Genomic DNA, 22,031 nt, shown 5'->3' with positions numbered 1-22,031 from the left:
TATATATATATTCTCAAATGTGATTACATATATTAAATGTATGGTAGCATTGAGCACTTTGTCGCCTGACGAAGCCCCCCATTTGAGGGGGTGAAACATGTTGGCGTGGGGAAAATATGTGTTACTGTATACAGTATGTATTAGGGCCCGTTTCCACTATCGCGAATCCGCATGCGTTGCCCGCATGCGGATTCGCACAGTCAGTACAAGTGGATGGGACTGTTTCCACTTGTGCGTTTCCCCGCACGTTTTTCTGTGCAGAAAAAATCTGCAGGGTAGGGGCCTCAGAATTCGCCTGCGTGTGGAATGCAGGCGAATCGCACGCATAGTATTTAATAGGGAAATCGCATGCGTTTTCCCCATGCGTTTTTTGCCGCGATTTCGCATGCGATTTCGCATAGGTACCCATGTTAATTCACACAGGCAGTGACATGGTTAAAATCGCATACAGCCATACCTATGCGAAATCGCATGCGAAATCGCGGCAAAAAACGCATGCGGAATCGCACCCGCATGCGATTTGCCTGCGGTGATTCGCCGGCGATTTCGTAACGCTATAGTGGAAACGGGCCCTGAGTGAGTAAGAGAGTGCAACAATCCTGTCTATGCAGTTATATCAGAAATGAGTTGTTTAAAGTCGGGCATAAAATAAAAAATCAATTCTTTATTTCTATCTAGTAAACAAGTAATAAGGATGCTAACCAGGCAATCCAAAAGTTAAAATCACTATTACTTTTCTTGCTGATAAATGATCATCCCCTAGTTTACCTGACTCTTATTTGGTACACACAAAGGAAGTTGCAGGGCATGCTGGGTTGTTTTTTTTTTTTTTTTGCTTCTCTACTTTCCTCTCAAACTTAACTATTGCAGCCTGATTGGCTGAAGCCTCTTTCCCTCCCACACCTCTGTTCCTCTCTGATTGGCCAATATTTCTCATGCTGAGACAATGCACTTTGTACAGTAAAGGGCGGGCGAATCAGGCAGAGGAGAGTAAGGGCCCTTTTACACTTAATCAGTTGCTCTCAGTTAAAACGGAAAGAAAACTGATTTTCAAAGTAATGCCCATGTTTTCCTATGGCACCTTTCACACTTAACGCGTTTTAACTGAAATCTTCTTCCCAATGCACTGCTATGGAAAAAACGTGTACCAACGCACACTAACGCACACCAACTGATTAAGTGTAAAAGGGGCCTAAGGGAGGAAATGACATCAGGATTGGCTTCAAAATAGCCACAGTTAAAATGGAAAATGCTAAGAAGGATTTTCTCTTTTTGTTACTGTAGAAAAATCACTAAAATCAAAACGTGGACAGTGCAATACATATGTTATTTAATTAGGGCAAGTATTTATCTACTTATACAGTATATGTGGTGTTTTTTTCTGAGATAGTATGGCTGACAGCTCCTCTTTAATGGGACCTTTCCACCTCTCCACTCTTATTGAAGTAATCACTAGAAATAGGAATCTGCAGTTACAAGAGGGATTTTAATTATCTAATAAAAGTTAAGTTTTCAGAGTATTTATCTCCTCCAATAAGTTGTATAACTGTGTGCTATGTTCTGGGTTCCCCTCTATAAACCTCTCATGTTCAGCCCTTGGCTTCACGCTATATGAGTTTCATTTCTTTCTAGTCCTCTATAGAGTGTACATCTCCTCACTAGTTTCCAGATACCAACCCAACCGCAATCTCAGATCTGCACATGACTTTCCTCTGTCCTCTAGAACAGTGTTTCCCAACCAGTGTGCCGCGGCACACTAGTGTGCCGCGGCATGTTGCCCGGTGTGCCGTACAGGTCTGGCCTCTCGCCGACCTGTACCTACTTTAGGGTGCAGGAGGGGGGGAAGTAGCGCTAGAAGGAGGGGCAGTGGAGGCAGCGGTGGGGAGGGGGGAAATATCCCCCCCTCCCTCACCTGGGACCCCTCCTTCTGCCTCTCTCCCCCTCCGTTTAGCGGTGGCAAGTGCGGCTTGGTGGCGGGGAGGCATACGGAGAATTACTCACCACTTCCGCGTTCCAAGCGCCGGCAGCGTCATGTCGTCACACATCTCCGCCTTCAATGCCGCCCACTGTTCTTCCTGATTAGCGGAAGCACAGTGGGCGGTATTGAAGGCGGAGATGTGTGACGACATGACGTTGCCGGCGCTTGGAACGCAGAAGTGGTGAGTAATTCTCCGTATGCCTCCCCGCCGCCGAGCCGCACTTGCCACCGCTAAACGGAGGGGGAGAGAGGCAGAAGGAGGGGTCCCAGGTGAAGGAGGGGTCCCAGGTGAGGGAGGGGGGGGGGATATTTCCCCCCTCCCCACCGCTGCCTCCACTGCCCCTCCTTCTAGCGCTGCTTCCCCCCCTCCTGGGCATCTATACTGGGGGGAACTGTACTAGCTATACTGGGGGCAACTAAACTAGCTATACTGGGGGCAACGAAACTAGCTATACTGGGGGCAACGAAACTACCTACACTGGGGGCAACTATACTAGCTATACTGGGCACTATACTGGGCACTATACTGGGGCACTACCTACCTATACTGGGCACTATGCTAGCTATACTGGGCACTATGCTAGCTATACTGGGCACTATACTAGCTATCTGGGTACTATACTAGCTATACTGGGCACTTTACTGGCTATACTGGGGCACTACCTATCCATACTGGGACTATACTAGCTATACCGGGGCACTATACTAGCTATACTGGGGCACTATACTGGGGTAACTATACTAACCATACTGGGGCAACTAAACTCCCTATACTGGGGCAACTATGCTAGCTATGCAGCCGCCCCCCCCCCCCCCCCCCTCCATAGCACGGCACTGTCCACTAGGTCGCGCAAACACCCGCGCCGTCGCCCCCCCCCCCCCCCCCCCCGCCGTTCCCCGGAGAAAAATATGGTCAGAAAGTGTTCCCCGGCCCGGAAAAGGTTGGGAACCACTGCTCTAGAATCACCTCCTCACTTTCACGTGAACAAGACTTCACACGTGCTTCACCCCTTCTCTGGAATCCTCTGCCACAGCACATCTGTCACTCCCCAACCTTTGACCTCTTTAAATGTGCCCTCAAAACTCACTTTTTCTGTCCAGCATACGCTCTACCTTAGGCCAGTTCACCTGTTGACCTCTGGCCAAGTTGTACTTCCTACCAGATAATCTAAAACACACTGCCTCTAGGTAGGAATATTGTATGTTACCCATCCTCTTGTCCCCCCCCCCCCCCCCCCAATTATTTAGACTGTAAGCTTGCAAGGGCAGAGCTCTCTCACCCTTTTGTGCTTGTTATACATTTTATTCATCGTGTTAGTTTTGTCACTGTAATTACCAATTCTGTACCAATTGTATATTTTGTATATTGGCGTATACCATTGTCTGTATTATTTTGTACCCCATGTTTGTTTCTTACTTTGTACAGCGCCACGGAATATGTTGGCGCTTTATAAATCAATAACAATAATAATATTTGGCCTAGGCATGGCTATGAAGAGCCGTTGTGTCGGTTCTGTTGTATTTCTTGTCTACACACATCCAGGGCCGGGCCGTGGCATAGGCTGGAGAGGCTCCAGCCTCAGGGTGCAGTGTAGGAGGGGGCGCACAATTCATTCAGCTGTCAATCCTATTGTGTTTGAGGCAGAAATAAATAAGAAAAGGGGATACATGGCAGTGACTGCAAGCCAGATAACTAGATATTAAGGTGTTGGGGACGTTGTGGGCCCTGTGGCCCTCTTAGTCTAATAGCAATCAGTGTGTGACAGCTGGGGTGGGACGGATGGAGGGGCGCACTTTGGTGTCTCAGCCTTGGGTGCTGGAGGACCTTGTCCCAGCTCTGCACACATCTACCAGCCTGCATATGCCCCCTGCTTTGAATAGCGGATACAGTCCACTTCTCCATCTCCTTTGTCCTCTGTCACGTATGTGAGGCCTGCTCAGAACAGCTCTGTATGTAACACGGCTACCCGGAGACATTTGTCAGAGTGCCGCAGCGTCGCCTCGCTGTGCCGTGACCCGAAACGCTTCTAATGGCGCCGTTCAGCGCCAGAGTTTCCTTAATGTACTTTTCTTTCCATTACGGTATTAGCATCCAGTTTGCCATCTCTTTGTTTAATTAAAATAGGCCGTCATCCGTGATCTGAGAGATAGGGGATGGCGCAGAGGCCATTATGTCCCCGCCGATAGCGGATCTCAGAAACGTGGAAATCTCTGCCCGGCCGCCATGTTCGGAAGGACAGCGCCGATCCCCTCTGCTTTAATGAGAAACGATAAGGCTTTTATCTCGGCACAAGAGAGATCAGTAATGGAATATTTAGTTGGTGCCGGACGCAGCGAGCTGAGATTCTGTCGTACAAGGAGATGGCGCTTACAGTAATTCATTGTGGCGGCCCAACAACCGATAAATCATAACGGCCAATCACAATCTGACAGGACTGAAGACTCCAGTCCTTCTATAAACCCACATAGCACTCAGGCCGGCTGGTTTTCACATTATTATTATTATTATTTAGTATTTATATAGTGCCAACATCTTCTGCAGCGCTGTACAGAGCATATTGTCTTGTCACTAACTGTCCCTCAGAGGAGCTCACACCTACCGTAGTCACATGTCTATATTGTGAAGTGTATGTATCTTAGGCTAGGGCCAGTTTTTTTTTTTTAAGCCAATTATAAGGAATTTATCTGTATCTGGTAAAAGTTTTTCACCGAGAGCCGGGCTGAGACCTCCACTTCCGGATCTCGGCGCTTGTTCCCCGCTGATGACGTGCAGGCTGGGACACAGGCCGCACTTCCCGATAGGCGGAGGGCACGTTCTCAGTACGCCCTCCGCAAAGGTAAACAGTAGTCAGCTGACAGCGCAATGTAAGCTGATTTTACAGATGACACCTAGGCAGGATGTATCGCTGTCTGATTGGATGTGCGGAGTGTGGCCGGCCCCTGATTGGATGAAAGTTTTTAAGCATGCTGAGTTCTCCTAGTCATAGCCAGTGATAGCATCGCTGTGGCTAGTTGCTGGGTGCGCACTCTTACCTGTTATTGTTATCTGGAATTTACCCATGGCTTGTTATTGATCATTCTTGTCTGCTGCCTGAACCAACCTTTGCTTGTTACCTGGATACTCTTGCCTGCTGCCTGGACTGACCTTTGCTTGTTACCTGGATACTCTTGCCTGCTGCCTGGACTGACCTTTGCTTGTTACCTGGATACTCTTGCCTGCTGCCTGGACTGACCTTTGCTTGTTACCTGGATACTCTTGCCTGCTGCCTGGACTGACCTTTGCTTGTTACCTGGATACTCTTGCCTGCTGCCTGGACCGACCTTTGCTTGTTACCTGGATACTCTTGCCTGCTGCCTGGACTGACCTTTGCTTGTTACCTGGATACTCTTGCCTGCTGCCTGGACCGACCTTTGCTTGTTACCTGGCAACTCTTGCTTGCTGCCTGGACCGACCTTGCCTGTCACTTGGATCCTCTGACTGCCTGTCATTGTTGTGGGCCTCATTCTTATCACCAAGGTATAAACTACAGTTTGACACTTGTGAACTTTTGAACTCACTTGATACTTGCCTCAGTGGGGCTCTGGGGGGTTATTGTCCACTCTACTTACCGTATATACTCGCATATAAGCCGACCCGCATATAAGCCGACCCCCCAACTTTTACCTAAAAAAACAGGGAAAAATGATTGACCCCCATATAAGCCGGGGGTAGGAAATGCTGGATTGGTGCAGGCCGCATGATCCCCCCAGTGTGTCCCAGTATAGCTAGTATAGTGCCCAGTATGGGTAGGTAGTGCCTCAGTATAGCTAGTATAGTGCCCAGTATGGGTAGGTAGTGCCCCAGTATAGCTAGTAAAGTGCCCAGTATAGCTAGTATAGTGCCCAGTATAGCCAGTATAGTGCCCAGTATAGCTAGTAAACTGCCCAGTATAGCCAGTAAAGTGTCCAGTATAGCAAGTATAGTGCCCAGTTTAGCCAGTATAGTGCCCAGTTTAGCCAGTATAGTGCCCAGTTTAGCCAGTAAAGTGTCCAGTATAGCAAGTATAGTGCCCAGTGTAGCCAGTATAGTGCCCAGTTTAGCCAGTATAATGCCCAGTATAGCCAGTAAAGTGTCCAGTATAGCAAGTATAGTGGCCAGTTTAGCCAGTATAGTGCCCAGTATAGCTAGTAAACTGCCCAGTATAGCCAGTAAAGTGTCCAGTATAGCAAGTATAGTGCCCAGTTTAGCCAGTATAGTGCCCAGTTTAGCCAGTATAATGCCCAGTATAGCTAGTAAACTGCCCAGTATAGCCAGTAAAGTGTCCAGTATAGCAAGTATAGTGCCCAGTTTAGCCAGTATAGTGCCCAGTTTAGCCAGTATAATGCCCAGTATAGCTAGTAAACTGCCCAGTATAGCCAGTAAAGTGTCCAGTTTAGCCAGTATAGTGCCCAGTTTAGCCAGTATAATGCCCAGTATAGCTAGTAAACTGCCCAGTATAGCCAGTAAAGTGTCCACTTTAGCCAGTATAGTGCCCAGTTTAGCCAGTACAGTGCCCAGTTTAGCCAGTATAATGCCCAGTATAGCTAGTAAACTGCCCTGTATAGCCAGTAAAGTGTCCAGTTTAGCCAGTATAGTGCCCAGTTTAGCCAGATCCGCCCGCCGCCCGCAGCTGCCTTTGCGGCCGCCGCTGCTATTACCTCTTCAGCCGGCGGCCGCTTCCTCTACTGCGGGTGCCCCTCTCGCTCTGCTCGCCGTGTATCACAGCAGCGCGCCCGGCGCTGCTGCTGTGACGAGGCAGGAGAGAGCGGTTCCCCTGGTAACGGCGACGCCGTTGCGTGCATTGCGTGCATGCGCACTCCCGGCCGCGGATTCCTGAGCCCAGGAATCACTGTATCGGGCTATGGTGCCCGATCACTGATTCCTCTCCCCCGCAGAAAAAGCGACAGCTTCTCTCGGAAGCTACGCTTTTTGCGACTCTATGTCCCTCTAAGCGTACATTGTACGCTTAGAGTGACGTCATGTAAACAAACTCAAGATTGCCATCTTGTGGCCAAAAAGTAAAACTATATCTAAAAGTAAAAAAAAAACATTACAATACACAAATATTTCCCCAAATAAAACACTATTTATAACCCACCCTCCCAAAAATACCCACATAAAATGTTTAATTAAAAAAAAAAAAATTACTATAAAAAACAAACAAACACATAAATATTTACCTAAGGGTCTAAACTTTTTAAATATCTATGTAAAGATGAAATATTTCTATATTTTTTTTTTATAAGCTTGTAAATAGTGATGGATGCAAAACGGAAAAAATGCTCTTTTATTTCCAAATAAAATATTGTCGCCATACATTGTGATAGGGACATAATGTAAACGGTGAAATAACCGTGACAAATGGGCAAATACAATACGTGGGTTTTAATTATGGAGGCATGTATTATTTTAAAACTATAATGGCCGAAAACGGAGAAATAATGAATTTCTCAGTTTTTTTCCTATTCTTACTGTTAAAATGCATTTACAGTAAGGTAGCTTTTAGCAAAATGTACCCCCCAAAGAAAGCCTAATTGGTTGCGGAAAAAACAAGATATAGATCAGTTCATTGTGATAAGTAGTGATAAAGTTATAGGCTAATGAATGGGAGGTGAACATTGCTCGGATGCATAAAGTGAAAACGACTGAGGACTCTGTAACAAATTTTTCAGCCTTAGTTCTTCTATCCTATAAGTTCCTATGCCTGTTCTAATGTGCTCTGGCTTACTGCAGCCTTTCCTAATTGCACTGTCTCTGTAATAAATCTTATCTCCTGTCCTCTGTCGTGTCTGTCGGGCTAAGGCTGGAATGTGTGGAATGTGCAGGGCTGCTTGTGATTGGATAGAAGCGATACACACCCTCTGCAGGCACCCTGCACACTCTGTATGACTTACACACTCTGTTTATGTGAGCCTATTACAAGCTGGTAAGTTTGTTTGCAAACACTGCCTAAAACTGTTAATTACAAGCCAGGATTGCAGCAGAGAGTGGCAGAAACAGCACAGAGGGGCACAGGAGAAAATAATGAATAGAATGGTATGCTTTTTAGTGTAAGAATATTAGAGTACAGATTCTCTTTAAGTGGTTAAGACCCGGGGTAACCGTAGTCAGGAGACAAATAAAGTGTCCTGTTCATGCTGGGATTTTTCTATAGGTGAAGACCATGGGCCGGGCTCAGAGTCACAGCACTAGATTGGGGCATAGGGACTGATTTTGGACATAACCTGTTAAGCCTTACAGGAATTTTTTATTTACTGTAATTCATTTGAGAAGCGCACCACCATATGTCAGCTCTGTATTACTTTCTTGTCTTATATTTAAGCCATGTTTTCTGCCCTTGGCAGTATAAGTCCATTCGCATTCTGCTTGCTGTGGATTGCTGCAGTTATCATCGTATTTATAAGACAGGGCCTCTTGTGTATGAATGTGTTCTTGCCTCATAGCCGTGTGTGACGCTGTGTGCACTTCTCTCCGCAGGACGTGTTGTGGGAGGACTTCGGATTCCCTGGCAGAGGAGGACAGGAGAGCACCCTCTGGGTGGGCAGCCGAGGGGCCAACACTCCGTGCCACATCGATTCCTACGGATGCAATCTGGTGCTGCAAGTCGAAGGGAGGTAAGGACAGTGGTTGTCCGAAGCGGCCCCCAGGGGGAGAGTGACAAGGATGGTGGTTGTGCGCAGCGGCACCCGGGAGGACAGTGACAAGGGTAATCCAAACAAACATTTGTATAGCGCTTTTCTTCTATCGGACTCAAGGCGCTCCACTAGGACGCGCTCAAGAGGCCACCCTACAGTGTTAGGGAGTCTTGCCTTGAGCTCCTTACTGAATAGGTACTGATCCTAGCCAGGGTTCGAACCCTGGTCTCCCATGTCAAAGGAGGTGCCCTTAAGCAGTGCACTATCCATCCACTATAGTGGTTGTCTGCAGCGGCCCCGGGGGGACAGCGACAAGGATGGTTGTTATATAAAGAGAAGCTAGAAAAAAAGGCGCCAGAATAGAGTAAAAACGTTTAAAAAGTGCTTAAAAAGGGTGGCAGTGGTGGGCTTACCTCCCCAAAAAGTAAAACACAGACTGTGTTGATTAAAGTTCAACAAAGATATCATTTAAGTACTCCACTATGCAACGCATTTCGCAGGTTCCATCCCGCTTCATTAGGCAATCAAAGGAGTAAAACCTAGTACAAGTCTGGGTCCAAGCCAAATGCCCCTGGATGGTGGTTGTCCGCAACAGCCCCCGGCAGGTCAGTGACACACTCATGGAGTTCCAGCAACTGTCATGATTGTGATTTTTATTGTGGCCAACAGGAGTGCTTTTAACTGCACTTTTGGATCGCTGGCAATCCCAAAAAGCGCTATGCTGATAAAATGAGTGATTATGATCTGGAAGGTTCTACAGCTTTGTTGGGGCGATTGCACTCTAATGCAAAAGATGGGAGCGATTTTGCAGCAACTTTGTTGGTGATTTTCACGTGTAACTACTGTAAAGTTTATATAAAACTATTTGCCTCCTGAGATCCATTTCCACCGGTTTCCGGCAAGTAGCCCGCCCTCCCCCGGACGGGGCGGCGAACTGGAGGCCAATGTTAATTGACTTCTGCAGAACCGGCAAGTAGTTTAAAGGTGACCTTTAGCCTAAACAAAACATACTCTTATTACGTTACATTAGTTATGCTAATTAACATACATAGGCAATATAATCTCTTACCTACCCTGTTCTAAAAGAACAGGCTAATGTTTGTGATTTTATGAGGGCAGCCATATTTTTGGTTGAAAGGAGGAGACAGGGAGCATGAGACACAGTTCCAACTGTCCTGTGTCCTGATCACCCCTCCCAGCCTCGCACGCTAGGCTTCAAATCTCACATTCAAAATTAAAAAAAAAATGTTTGCACCAAAACAGCAAAACGAGAACAACATCAGAAATCCCATCATGCTTTGCACAGCATCAGGGGAAAAATGCCCGGGCAGATTTCTTCTGTGCAGCTAAAAATGAGGTTTGGGTAAGAAAAACAAAGTTCTGATGCTGTGAAACTGTTAAAGAAACACCATGCCTTTTCAGTGCTGCTGAGTAGATTTTTAGTCCGGAGGTTCACTTTAAACTTTACACAGCAAACAAAAGAGGAATGAAAATGGGAAGCTCTGTGCAATCGTTGTCAGTAGATTTTAACAGCGCTTCATACTGCCATGCAAATCGCGCAAGAAATCACTGCAAACACAAGCAAATGTGGCATCTGCCACAGTGATTGTCCATGTTTAGTGGGCCCCAGCCCTTATAGCTGATGTTCAAGTGTCAGGCTTTAAAGGACAACTGAAACCTTGTTAACCTTCTTAGCGGTATGCCCGACACTGTGTCGGGCATACCGCTGGCTGTACAGCAGGAGACATTGGCAGCGCTTCCAAACAGAGGCTGCACTCGAATTGTTTGATGTCGGAGAGAAATGTGTATACCATTTTATGACTAGCAGCACTAGGAAAAAATTGTGTTTTTATCGTTAGACTAGCGATAAGTCTTCCCCGAGAGGACCTGTCATCGCCGTGGGGAAGTCTAGTAGGGAATAATGTGTGCACATATTATTTATACTGAAGCTAACGTCCTCCTTTGCTGTACCTGTTTTGAATGCAAGTTGTGTAGTTTAGTCCACATTGTGGAGCTCTGCACATCTATTGCAAGTAGTCAATTTGGGTGCAGCCTCTGTTTGGAAGCGCTGCCAATATCTCCTGCTGTACAAAACTCATGTAAGTATACTTATGGCTAGCTGCATCCATGTGCTTCAATTTGCATTCAAATTTATAGATTAGGACTAGTACATGATTTGCATCCGATTTGCATGCAAGGCATATATTTAGCCCTGTGGGGCTCTGCATGCCTCTGTTGGTCTACAATTCAGTTGCAGCCTATGAGCGCTGTCATTTGTTTGATGTTTGATAACGCCGGCTGTCCCCAGGAGTCCCCCAGTATAATTTTAACTGATCCCATGGCTGTAACAGCTTCAGCTAGCACTAGTCTAGCTAGTACAGGTGGCCGGCATCGCCCCGATTACTGATGATCCCCCCGATCGCCCGCTAATACATTAACCATCCTGGACCCAGCGATCGCGCAGCCTCCCCGCACATTTCCGGTCCCCTCTATGGGGAGGATCGGGTCTGCGTATGATGTCATGACGTCGGTGACGTCATGTGCGATCCTACCCATAGAGAAGAGCGGAGATGTGCGGGGAGGCTGTGCCAATCGCTAGATCCAGGCTGGGTAATGTATTAGCGGGCGATCGGGGGGATCATCAGCAATCGAGGGGATGCCGGCCACCTCTACTAGCTAGACTGGTGCTAGCTGAAGCTGTTAGAGCCATGGGATCAGTTAAAATTATACTTGGGGGACTCTCAGCTTCAAAACCTCCTGAGCGGCTTAACAAACCTGAACCGAAAATTAAAAGTCAAAATAAGCATACACAAGTCATACTTCCCTTCCATGTAGTCTACTCCTAGGTGACTTTCTCCTGTCCCACGTCCTGTTTGTTCACTGTGATCAAGGGAATTTTCCGTCCTCCATTTTGAAAATGGCCATTACCCCATAACAGCTTCCTGGTCAGCACACTGTTACACTGTAACATTGCCCACTTGAGCCATAGGGAAACATGGACATCACCTTGCTCATCAGTTTTCCTCTCAGCTATAACTGAAGCAACTGATATTTTACTGACAGCAACTGATATATTTCAGATCTGACAAACTGTTGTCAGAACTGGAAGGTATTATTGTCAGAAGAAAATGGTGAGCTTCTGAGAGGAACTGATGGCAAGGTAACTATGTAATGTTCATTTGAAGTTACCTCATGTGTTTATTTTAAATATTTTTACTCAGTACAGGTTCTCTTTAAAGGACTACTGTAACGAGAAGACTATGGAGGCTGCCATGTATATTTCCTTTTAAATACCAGTTGCCCGGCTGTCCTGCTGATCTCTTTGGCTGCAGTAGTGTCTGACACACCTGAAACAAGCATGCAGCTAATCCAGCCACACTTCAGTCAGAACATCTGATCTGCTGCATGCTTGTTCAGGGGCTAAAGAGGCAGAGGGTCTGGAGGACAGCCGGGCAATCTGCATTGTTTAAAGGGAAAAGGGCAGCCTCCATATCCCTCTAGTTTCAGTTGTCCTTTAACACGGCTATAGTGGCAGCAATGTGATAAAACATTAACTATAGTGGTGCTTTATCTCTGCCAGGGCTGGGGGGCCCTCTCTTCCTCCCTCTCTCCTCCCGCATGCAGAATAGTGCAGGGACCAGATTATTCGTTTTTCCTGTTTTTCCCGGTGTTCTGGCAACTATACCCTTATTTTTGGGTCAGTGTTCGTCTGATTAAAGCGGAATAGGGCTTTAAAGTCCCTAGAGATTTCTGCAGACGCATCCGAACTTCAGTTAGATACTTTTTGTTTACAAATATGTATCTTTTAAGTGTTTATTGTGACTCATCTCTCTCACTGAGAAGGAGCTTGGAGGACAGCCAAAGAGTGTGTAACTGTTTATCAATAGATACATCTAACTAAATAGAATGTAACTATCTGAACGTCTGCACGGAACTTAAAACCTCTGTGTTTAACCCTTCCAATGCTGGTCTAGTAAAAAAAAAATGCTTTTTGCATATAATATGCTGTAAATAATGTTTTAGAGCAAAGTTGAAATGCAGGGTTATATTCCGCTTTAAACAGTAATGCATTTTATTGCAATACATTTTGCTCTTTCAGTGCATCTATACTGGTTGGTGTGTTCTTCTTTTTGTTATCTATGTATTACCAGTGCTAGCACCAACAAGTGTTTAATCTATATTTAAAGAGAACCTGTAACAAAAAAAGTTCCCCTGAGGGTACCCATCTCGGTAGGGGGAAGCCTCAGAGTCCCAATGAGGCTTCCCCCTCCCCGTAGCTGCAGGCAGTCCAGCGCCCGCTCCCCCGAAGCGCCCCACAATCCTCCCCCGACAAGCCTGACAAGCGCTGATTTATTTACCTTCCCTGGCTCCAGCGGGTGGCGCTGTTGCGGCTCTCAGCACAGAGATAGGCGAAAATAGCCGATCTCCGTCGGGTCCGCTCTACTGCGCAGGCACAGGAGACCTGAGCCTGCGCAGTAGAGCGGGCAGACAACGATCGGCTATTTCCGCCGATCTCCGAGCAGAGAGCCGATACTGTGCCTGCACTGGAGCCGGGAAGGTAAATATTTACATCCCCGCTGTTCGGGGAGCTTATCTCTGCCGCCGTGCGACCGAGGAGGACGAGAGAAGCCTCGAAAGGCTTGCCCCACCTGAGGTGAGTACCCCCCAGGGGAGGTTTTTTGTTACAGGTTTTCTTTAATGAGCAGTTTTTCATGTTTTACCAGAGTAACATTTTCCTGCACGAGTGCTGCGAGTCTACTCCATGCGCTCTCTTCTGCCATTCGCCCTCTCCTGATCATATGACTGTTGTGAGTCACGTGATTGGAAACCAGAGTGCACGGCTGTGAAGCACGAAGGGAAACCTGCAGTGCTGGAGTTGGTAAGTATTACATCACTACCTGCACTACTCCGCAGAGTGGGTGGAGGGGGCGGGGATTTGTTCTAGTTACGCCCCTCAGGGTTGGCGTTCTATAAAATGGCATTGTGGGTGATGACTAGTTGGTTTCGCCAGAGCAGCAAGCTGGATTTCCTGTTACTTATCCCAAAACTTTCTAGAGCTGCACTTGCTTGTTTGGCTAGAGGGCAGATCTCAGACGTACGTGTATTGGATTCCCCGCAGTGTGTGTTGCTATCGACGTTTGCGTTTCTTGGCGACGCGCACCTTCTGGGGTCCGTCTCCCGGAGTCTCTAATTCCAGTTCCTGTGAGACCTCAGGTATCGCTCTCCTGCACCTCTCCTGTCGAGGGACGGGGTGTCGGGATGGACGCTTCTGCGCTCACGTATCCCGCTTGTTATCCTTTAATGCTCCACTTATTGATGCGGGGTGGCCGCCCACACCGCTCTCCCTCCACAGAAGGTTCCGGCGCAGAATACTAATGGGGAAATCATTGATTGGCCCGGGACGGCCTCAGTGTGAGGAACTGGCAGCACCGGATCAGAGAGGAGCGTTAAGGCTTATTAGTCGTAACGATTTTACGTGTTTTCTTAATCTCTGAAGGGGACTATTCTTGTTATATGTGCTTTTTATATATGCAGATTCCTATCCTTTCCAGAGAGCTTTTCACATTTAGGCCTGAAGCTGAACTTTACGATCGCTAGTAATAACATTTTGTGACACATTAGCCACCATTTAGATAATCCAGATTTTTAGTACCGGCCCAAACACTCTATAACTGTGAAACACCCATGAAGCAGTGCTTTCGAAAAAGACCACCTTTCCTACGAGGGGAGGGGTCATGTATGCAGTACAGCTGCACGCGACCACCTTTCCTGCTAGGTTAGGGGAGGAGTTATGTATGCAGTGCAGCTGTACAAGACCGCCGTTCCTGCTAGGTGAGGGGAGGAGGTATGTAAGCAGTGCAGCTGCATGAGTCCACCGTTCCTGCTAGGTGAAGGGAGGAGTTATGCAAGTAGTGCAGCTGCACGAAAGCGCCTTTCCTGCTAGGTGAGGGGAGGAGTTATGTAAGCAGTGCAGCTGCACGAGACCGCCTTTCCTGCTAGGTGAGGGGAGGAGTTATGTAAGCAGTGCAGCTGCATGAGTCCACCGTTCCTGCTAGGTGAGGGGAGGAGTTATGTAAGCAGTGCAGCTGCACAAGACCGCCTTTCCTGCTAGCTGAGGGGAAGGGTACATGTGAGAAGTGGAACAAAAATCAAACATGATTCCAAACATTTTTTACAAATAAATAACTGCAAAGTGGGGTGGGCGTAATTATTCAGCCCCCTTTGGTCTGAGTGCAGTCAGTTGCTATTTATCCTCGAAGCAGCAAATCAGAGCCACAAGGGGGCAGACTTGGTCTTGAAAAGACATCACAGAAGACTGACTCAGCTATAATCATTCCGGGGCAAAGCTAGACTGAATGCTCAGTCTGGGATTCTTATCAGGGCTGATAACAGGCAGGCTGAGCAGTGAAGTATGAAGCAGAGATTAGGGTAGGTGTTTACTGTCATGTTTCCACTGATATATATGGTCAAATACATGAGGGCGCTTCGTCTCTGGTTCTCTTTAACCGTCTCCCCTGGGACATAACTAGAAATCACTGGGCCCCCCTGCGAATCTTTGGATGCCCCCCTCCCTCGCACAAATGGTGTACAGAAAATGAATACAGAAAACCGACAGACGAGTGTGCTCCCAGCCTCAGCTTATTACACCCACTCTGTCCAGTATCACTACAGTACACAGCGCTTGGGGAGGGGTGGAGAGGCTGGGGGCGGGGCTCTGCAGACTCCTCCAGCATCACTACAGTACAGAGCACTTGGGGAGGGGTAGAGAGGCTGGGGGTGGGGCTCTGCAGACTCCTCCAGCATCACTACAGTACAGAACACTAGAGAGGTTGGGAGCTGGGTGCTGTACACAAGAGCCTGCTGCACACTGATTTGGGACTGTCTACAAATCTTTGTCTGCAAAACTTTGTATGATTTGTTATCAGTGGCTGAGCAGATACAGTCATTAGAACAATTGTGCAGAGAGCAGAATGTTTTTTCTTTCCATGCCCTTAGTTGTAAGTATCTCAGGACGGGGAAAAGAAACTTCTCCCACCACGGGGCCCACTGCTGCTTCTGGGCCTCCCTGCAGCTGCATCCCTTGCAGAGTCTATTGTTAAGCCCCTGCGTCTCCCCCCGGCGTAAACACCCTTCCTGATGCCTAACCTTAACCGCTATTTGTAGCCGCAATTTGCATAGGTGCCCGCTATTTACCCTAAACACAAATCTCTCCTCCCCCAATAAACGATATTGGGAATTTGTGAGCCGCCACAGACACATGGGTGCCTATGGCAGCTCACAAATTTCCTGTTTCCGTCTTCATGAGGTCAGGTCACTGGCATCGGAGGGGGCACGATGATCCCTGATGGCCACGGCTGGCGTCTGAAGTGTATTGCTGGTTAAGTGAGATATGCCTGCCAATCCTTTTCATTTTGTAAGTGCATAAATTGTGGAGAATATCCTCTATCTTTATATTTACATCCCTTGTGCTCAGAGCGCACAGGACTGTTTTTGGTTTGTCTTCCATGTGATGTAGATGCAGGACAGACTAGTGCCCCCCTGAGGAGCAATGCAGATGGAGATATATGGTTGATAGACGATCTCTTGTCGTGCCCTGTGTGTTTCAGGAAAAGGTGGCGCCTCTTTCCCCCGGAGGACACGCCCCACCTGTACCCCACCCGCATCCCCTACGAGGAGTCCAGCATCTTCAGCAAGGTCCACGTGCTCAACCCAGACCGGAAGCGCTACCCGTCCTTCTGCAGAGCCCGCCCCCATGTGGTCACGCTACACCCCGGCCAGGTATGTGACCGCACACAGCGCAGGAGATCAGCAGGGGGCGCTGTTGTATATAAAGTAATAGCAGCTGGTTATCAATGATTACATGTATTCATTTCCAAGAGGGGTGGTCTATGTCAGAACAGAGCAGGTATTTAGGAGGGGGTCATTAAGCACCATTTATCATCATCATCACATAAAACTGGTTCCCAATAATAAATAAGATATTTTTGATTCAGTACACATACTTTAATTATTAATATCTGCATACATTAAATCTGTTAGAAATCGATGCAGAGAGCAGCACGATTGATTCCGTATTCAATCCATTTTTGGTAAAAAACAAGTTGGATCAGGCGATCACTTTATATACTGTATATCACTGAGATCTTCTGCAGCACTTTACAGAATTCAGGTAGTCCCTTGTTAACAAACGATCTAGGGACTGTAGGTTCGTTCTTATCCTGAATCTGTTCTTAAGTCGGAACATTGTGCCATTTCTGCCCTCTGTGCCCCTCTGTGCCTCCAGTGTCCCCCTCTGTGTCACATCTGTCCTCTGTACCTGCTTATACAAGTTTAAAAGCCATTTTTTCTTTGATTTTTTTTAAATTGATTTTCTCAAAAACTATAAGTCCAATTAGAAATTTTTTTTTTGATTTGTTCCCATTCCAACACAGAATTCATGCCGTTTGTATCGGCGGGTCGTTCGTAAGTCGGGCGTTTGTAAGTCGGGGACTACCTACATAGTCATGTCACTGACTGTCCTCCAGAGGAGCTCACCCTCTAATCCCACCATAGTCATAGTCTAATGTCCTACCATATTATTATTATTATTATGATGTATTTATATAGCACTGACATCTCCTGCAGCACATCACAGAGTACATAGTCATGTCACTGACTGTCCTCAGGAGCTCACACTCTAATCCTACCATAGTCATAGTCTAATGTCCTACCATATTATTATTATGTATTTATATAGCACTGACATCTCCTGCAGCACATTACAGAGTACATAGTCATGTCACTGACTGTCCTCAGAGGAGATCACACTCTAATCCTACCATAGTCATAGTCTAATGTCCTACCATATTATTATTATTATGTATTTATACAGCACTGACATCTTCTGCAGCACATTACAGAGTACATAGTCATGTCACTGACTGTCCTCAGAGGAGCTCACAATCTAATCCTACCATAGTCATAGTCTAATGTCCTACCATATTATTATTATGTATTTATATAGCACTGACATCTCCTGCAGCACATTACAGAGTACATAGTCATGCCACTGACTGTCCTCAGAGGAGCTCACACTCTAATCCTACCGTAGTCATAGCCTAATGTCCTACCATATTATTATTATGTATTTATATAGCACTGATATCTTCTGCAGCACTGTACAGAGTAAATAGTCATGTCACTGACTGTCCTCAGAGGAGCTCACAATCTAATCCTACCATAGTCATAGTCTAATGTCCTACCATATTATTATTATGTATTTATATAGCACTGACACCTTCTGCAGCACATTACGGAGTACATAGTCACGTCACTGACTGTCCTCAGAGGAGCTCACACTCTTATCCTACCGTAGTCATAGTCTAATGTCCTACCATATTATTATTATGTATTTATATAGCACTGACATCTTCTGCAGCACATTACAGAGTACATAGTCATGTCACTGACTGTCCTCAGAGGAGCTCACAATCTAATCCTACCATAGTCATAGTCTAATGTCCTACCATATTATTATTATGTATTTATATAGCACTGACACCTTCTGCAGCACATTACGGAGTACATAGTCACGTCACTGACTGTCCTCAGAGGAGCTCACACTCTTATCCTACCGTAGTCATAGTCTAATGTCCTACCATATTATTATTATGTATTTATATAGCACTGACATCTTCTGCAGCACATTACAGAGTACATAGTCATGTCACTGACTGTCCTCAGAGGAGCTCACAATCTAATCCTACCATAGTCATAGTCTAATGTCCTACCATATTATTATTATGTATTTATATAGCACTGACATCTTCTGCAGCACATTACAGAGTACATAGTCATGTCACTGACTGTCCTCAGAGGAGCTCACAATCTAATCCTACCATAGTCATAGTCTAATGTCCTACCATATTATTATTATGTATTTATATAGCACTGACATCTTCTGCAGCACATTACAGAGTACATAGTCATGTCACTGACTGTCCTCAGAGGAGCTCACAATCTAATCCTACCATAGTCATAGTCTAATGTCCTACCATATTGTTATTATTATGTATTTATATAGCCCTGACATCTTCTGCAGCACTGTACAGAGTCTTTACTGTGGGAGTAAGCTGGGACTTGTAGTTCAGTAGCGTCTGGCCTCCTCTCACCCCCCACCGCAGATGGTAGCAGCAGCCGCCTGGCTGTGGGCATGGTGCGGGTATACTCAGATGGCGTTCTATCGCCTGGTGTTGAGCTGAGTAAGCTGGCACAGCACTCCTGCCAGGGAGACGTTTTCCTTCTCGTTTGACGGTAATAAAAGTGAAGTGCCTTTCTGTTCTCACCGCCTGGGAGGCGGCAGAATTGGCGGTGAGGAGAGGCTGGCATGCGGCGCTGTCCTTACGACCAGTCATATAATCTGATCACATTTGGGCTCAGGAGAAAATTGGGAGGACTGCTGAGACACAAACGGTATCTATTTTCCATTAAGCACAATGAAATGTAACGCATAAATCTGCGCTAATTCCTGGCGGCTTTCTCCGCGGCATTAACTCCTTCCCTGCAGAGACGGCGAGCGCAAAGCTCGGGCGGGATCGTACGCTGCTCCAGGCAGGGCTGCCAGTGTGGGGGGTGTATTATTATTATTGGATAGCGCCAACATAATACACAGCGCTGGACAATAACGTTCCAGACCATGATAATTGGGGTGACAGACAACACAATACGGGTTTCATAGTCTACATCTGTTTTAAGGACACCTGAGCTGAAAGAGATATGGAGGCTGACATTCTTATTTCCTTTTTAAACAATGCATATTCCCTGGCTGTCCTGCTGTTCCTTTGCCTCTAATACGTTTAGCCACAGCCTGTGAACAAGCATGCAGCAGATCAGGTGCTCTGACTGAAGTGTGACTGGATTAGCTGCATGCTTGTTTCAGGTGTGTGATTCAGACACTACTGCAGCCAAAGGGATCAGCAGGGCTGCCAGGCAACTGGTATTGTTTAAAAGGAAATTATCATGGCAGCCTCCATATTCCTCTCTCTTCAGGTGTGCTTTTAACTCATTAGCAGCTTCAATAGAGTTATCTTGTTTGGGATAAGTGCACTGCTTCTGACCTCAGTCGGCAGAACTCGATGTGCTGTAAATTCTTGGAATGCTTTGATCTCTCTGTACTAGCAGAAAATACAGAAACTGAAAGCAGAAGTCCTCTGTTAGTGTCTCACACTGCCCCCTAGTGGCCATAAATACACATTACAGAAATACTAATTGGTAGCAAGGAAATGTGACAAATAAGAAATTAAAAATATGCTAAAATAAATTGGCTTGGGGCACTTGCAAGCCTCTTAATAAATTGGCTGCTAAAAACTTTGAAGTTTCCTATGAACAAAAAGACTGAAAAAGTCTGCCTTTTCCAAAGAAACCTAATATCACATCAGCTTGTTTTTGTTTTGTTTGTTTTTTATATACAAACCACAGACTCGCCACAATGTTCCTAACAGAGATTGTCAGATGGAAGCGACAGAGTTTGCTGCAAATTACCATATTTCATTTGTAGAATTATAGGAAAATTAGTTACAAGGGACTCCTGCTCAGTGCCGCTAATTTTTCATGCTGAAAGATGGGAGTTTCTAGGCCGTCCATATTCCACAGAGAAGGAGGTGGAGCCGTGCTGGCAAAGAGGTAGAATTTGTAGTTTTGGTACTTTATGGCCTGCTGCAAACTGAAATGAAAGGATATTGTTTAATAATATTAATTTAGAGGAACTCTGCAGGCTTTGTAGCATTTTTCATGAAAATGGTTTTGTTTTTATCATGTGTTTTGAAAAGTGACACTTCAGTTTGACATTTACATCCAAATGACCAGTTGTTGTTATGTTTTTAGAGGGGGAAACGGTGTGTGTTATCTGGGTTATCCTTCCATATTTTGTATGTATTCCTATATGTTTATCCAGGGTGTCAGCATTACAACCAGGGAACTTCTCTGCATCTCTCTGATAGTAGGTGGTAGTGGGATAAAACTCTGATATAACGATCAATAAAAATGTTTCCTAATTTTTATCACCCATACAGTTACCATTTTTGCTTTTGTGCACAAGTAATATTGTCTGTTTACAAATTGTTCCCAAAGTACAGTTTATCTGCTCTGAAAGCTGCCAAGCTGCCATTGCATGTTATTGCATAGCTGCTGTATTTATATATTAAATGTATCTAGTTTTCAGATGCACACATATTAGAAGCAGTGAGAGCTCAGTTTCAGCACTTTGCTAGTGTTTACTAAATGTATCAGACAAAGGAATGTAAACAAAAGACATACATCCCAACTTTTTGAGATAAGAAAGAGGGACACTTATGCCACAACCCTGTCACACCCCTAACCACATCCCAGCCACACCTTTGTGCATACCATAAAGATGTCATAAGAAAAATATGTTGTTTTATAATTCCAACCACACTGGTCCTTTCTATCCTGGTTCATTTTCCTTCATATTAACATTTGAAAATAAGAAATAGATCAAGTTAAAAGATGGGAATAAAGTTTAGAGTCAAATAAACACATTTTTCAGTAGATAAAATTCATATATTTACATAGATCAGACCATCAGTCCTGAAAGAGGGACAGATGAGAAGGACTGGTTTGCCAAAGAGGGACTGTCCCTCCAAAAGAGGGACAGTTGGGAGCTAGGCAAAAGATGTTATCACCTCTTTGGATGCAGCCAGAAGCTGCCCACTGAAGCAAGGCGCTTTCCACTGCAGAGCAAAGTGCTGAGTTTAACTGTTTGAATGCTGTTCTGCTACAAACATTTATTTTTTTATGGTAGTGGGTTTAAGGCTGTAAATAATCTTTTAGAGCAAAGAAGAGATGCTGAGTTTCAGACCACTTCAAGGCACCTATACTAATAACGGATACGGTAGGAAATAGCGGGCCCTGGTACCGCCTGCTATGCAAACTGCGGCTACAAAATAGCGGGCCCTGGTACCGCCTGCTATGCAAACTGCGGCTACAAAATAGCGGGCCCTGGTACCGCCTGCTATGCAAACTGCGGCTACAAAATAGCGGGCCCTGGTACCGCCTGCTATGCAAACTGCGGCTACAAAATAGCGGGCCCTGGTACCGCCTGCTATGCAAACTGCGGCTACAAAATAGCGGGCCCTGGTACCGCCTGCTATGCAAACTGCGGCTACAAAATAACGGGCCCTGGTACCGCCTGCTATGCAAACTGCGGCTACAAAATAGCGGGCCCTGGTACCGCCTGCTATGCAAACTGCGGCTACAAAATAGCGGGCCCTGGTACCGCCTGCTATGCAAACTGCGGCTACAAAATAGCGGGCCCTGGTACCGCCTGCTATGCAAACTGCGGCTACAAAATAGCGGGCCCTGGTACCGCCTGCTATGCAAACTGCGGCTACAAAATAGCGGG

General features: G+C 46.1%; 1 protein-coding gene across 3 annotated transcripts in view; it reads left to right on the top strand.

Moving 5' to 3' along the window:
- HSPBAP1 (HSPB1 associated protein 1) overlaps window positions 1–22,031 on the top strand; it is a 106,974-nt gene that overhangs the window by 47,566 nt on the left and 37,377 nt on the right. For all 3 annotated transcript variants that reach the window (XM_068246211.1, XM_068246212.1, XM_068246213.1), the window contains exons 4-5: window positions 8,475–8,611; window positions 16,240–16,411. In XM_068246211.1, the coding sequence (XP_068102312.1) occupies window positions 8,475–8,611; window positions 16,240–16,411 (309 nt within the window). The remainder of the gene's footprint in view (window positions 1–8,474; window positions 8,612–16,239; window positions 16,412–22,031) is intronic.

This window comes from Hyperolius riggenbachi, chromosome 7 (genome assembly GCF_040937935.1).
Source record: "Hyperolius riggenbachi isolate aHypRig1 chromosome 7, aHypRig1.pri, whole genome shotgun sequence".
NCBI classification, from domain to species: Eukaryota; Metazoa; Chordata; class Amphibia; order Anura; family Hyperoliidae; genus Hyperolius; species Hyperolius riggenbachi.
The sequence above is the reverse complement of the archived record's forward strand: the minus strand, read 5'-3'. Positions and strand labels throughout refer to the sequence as shown.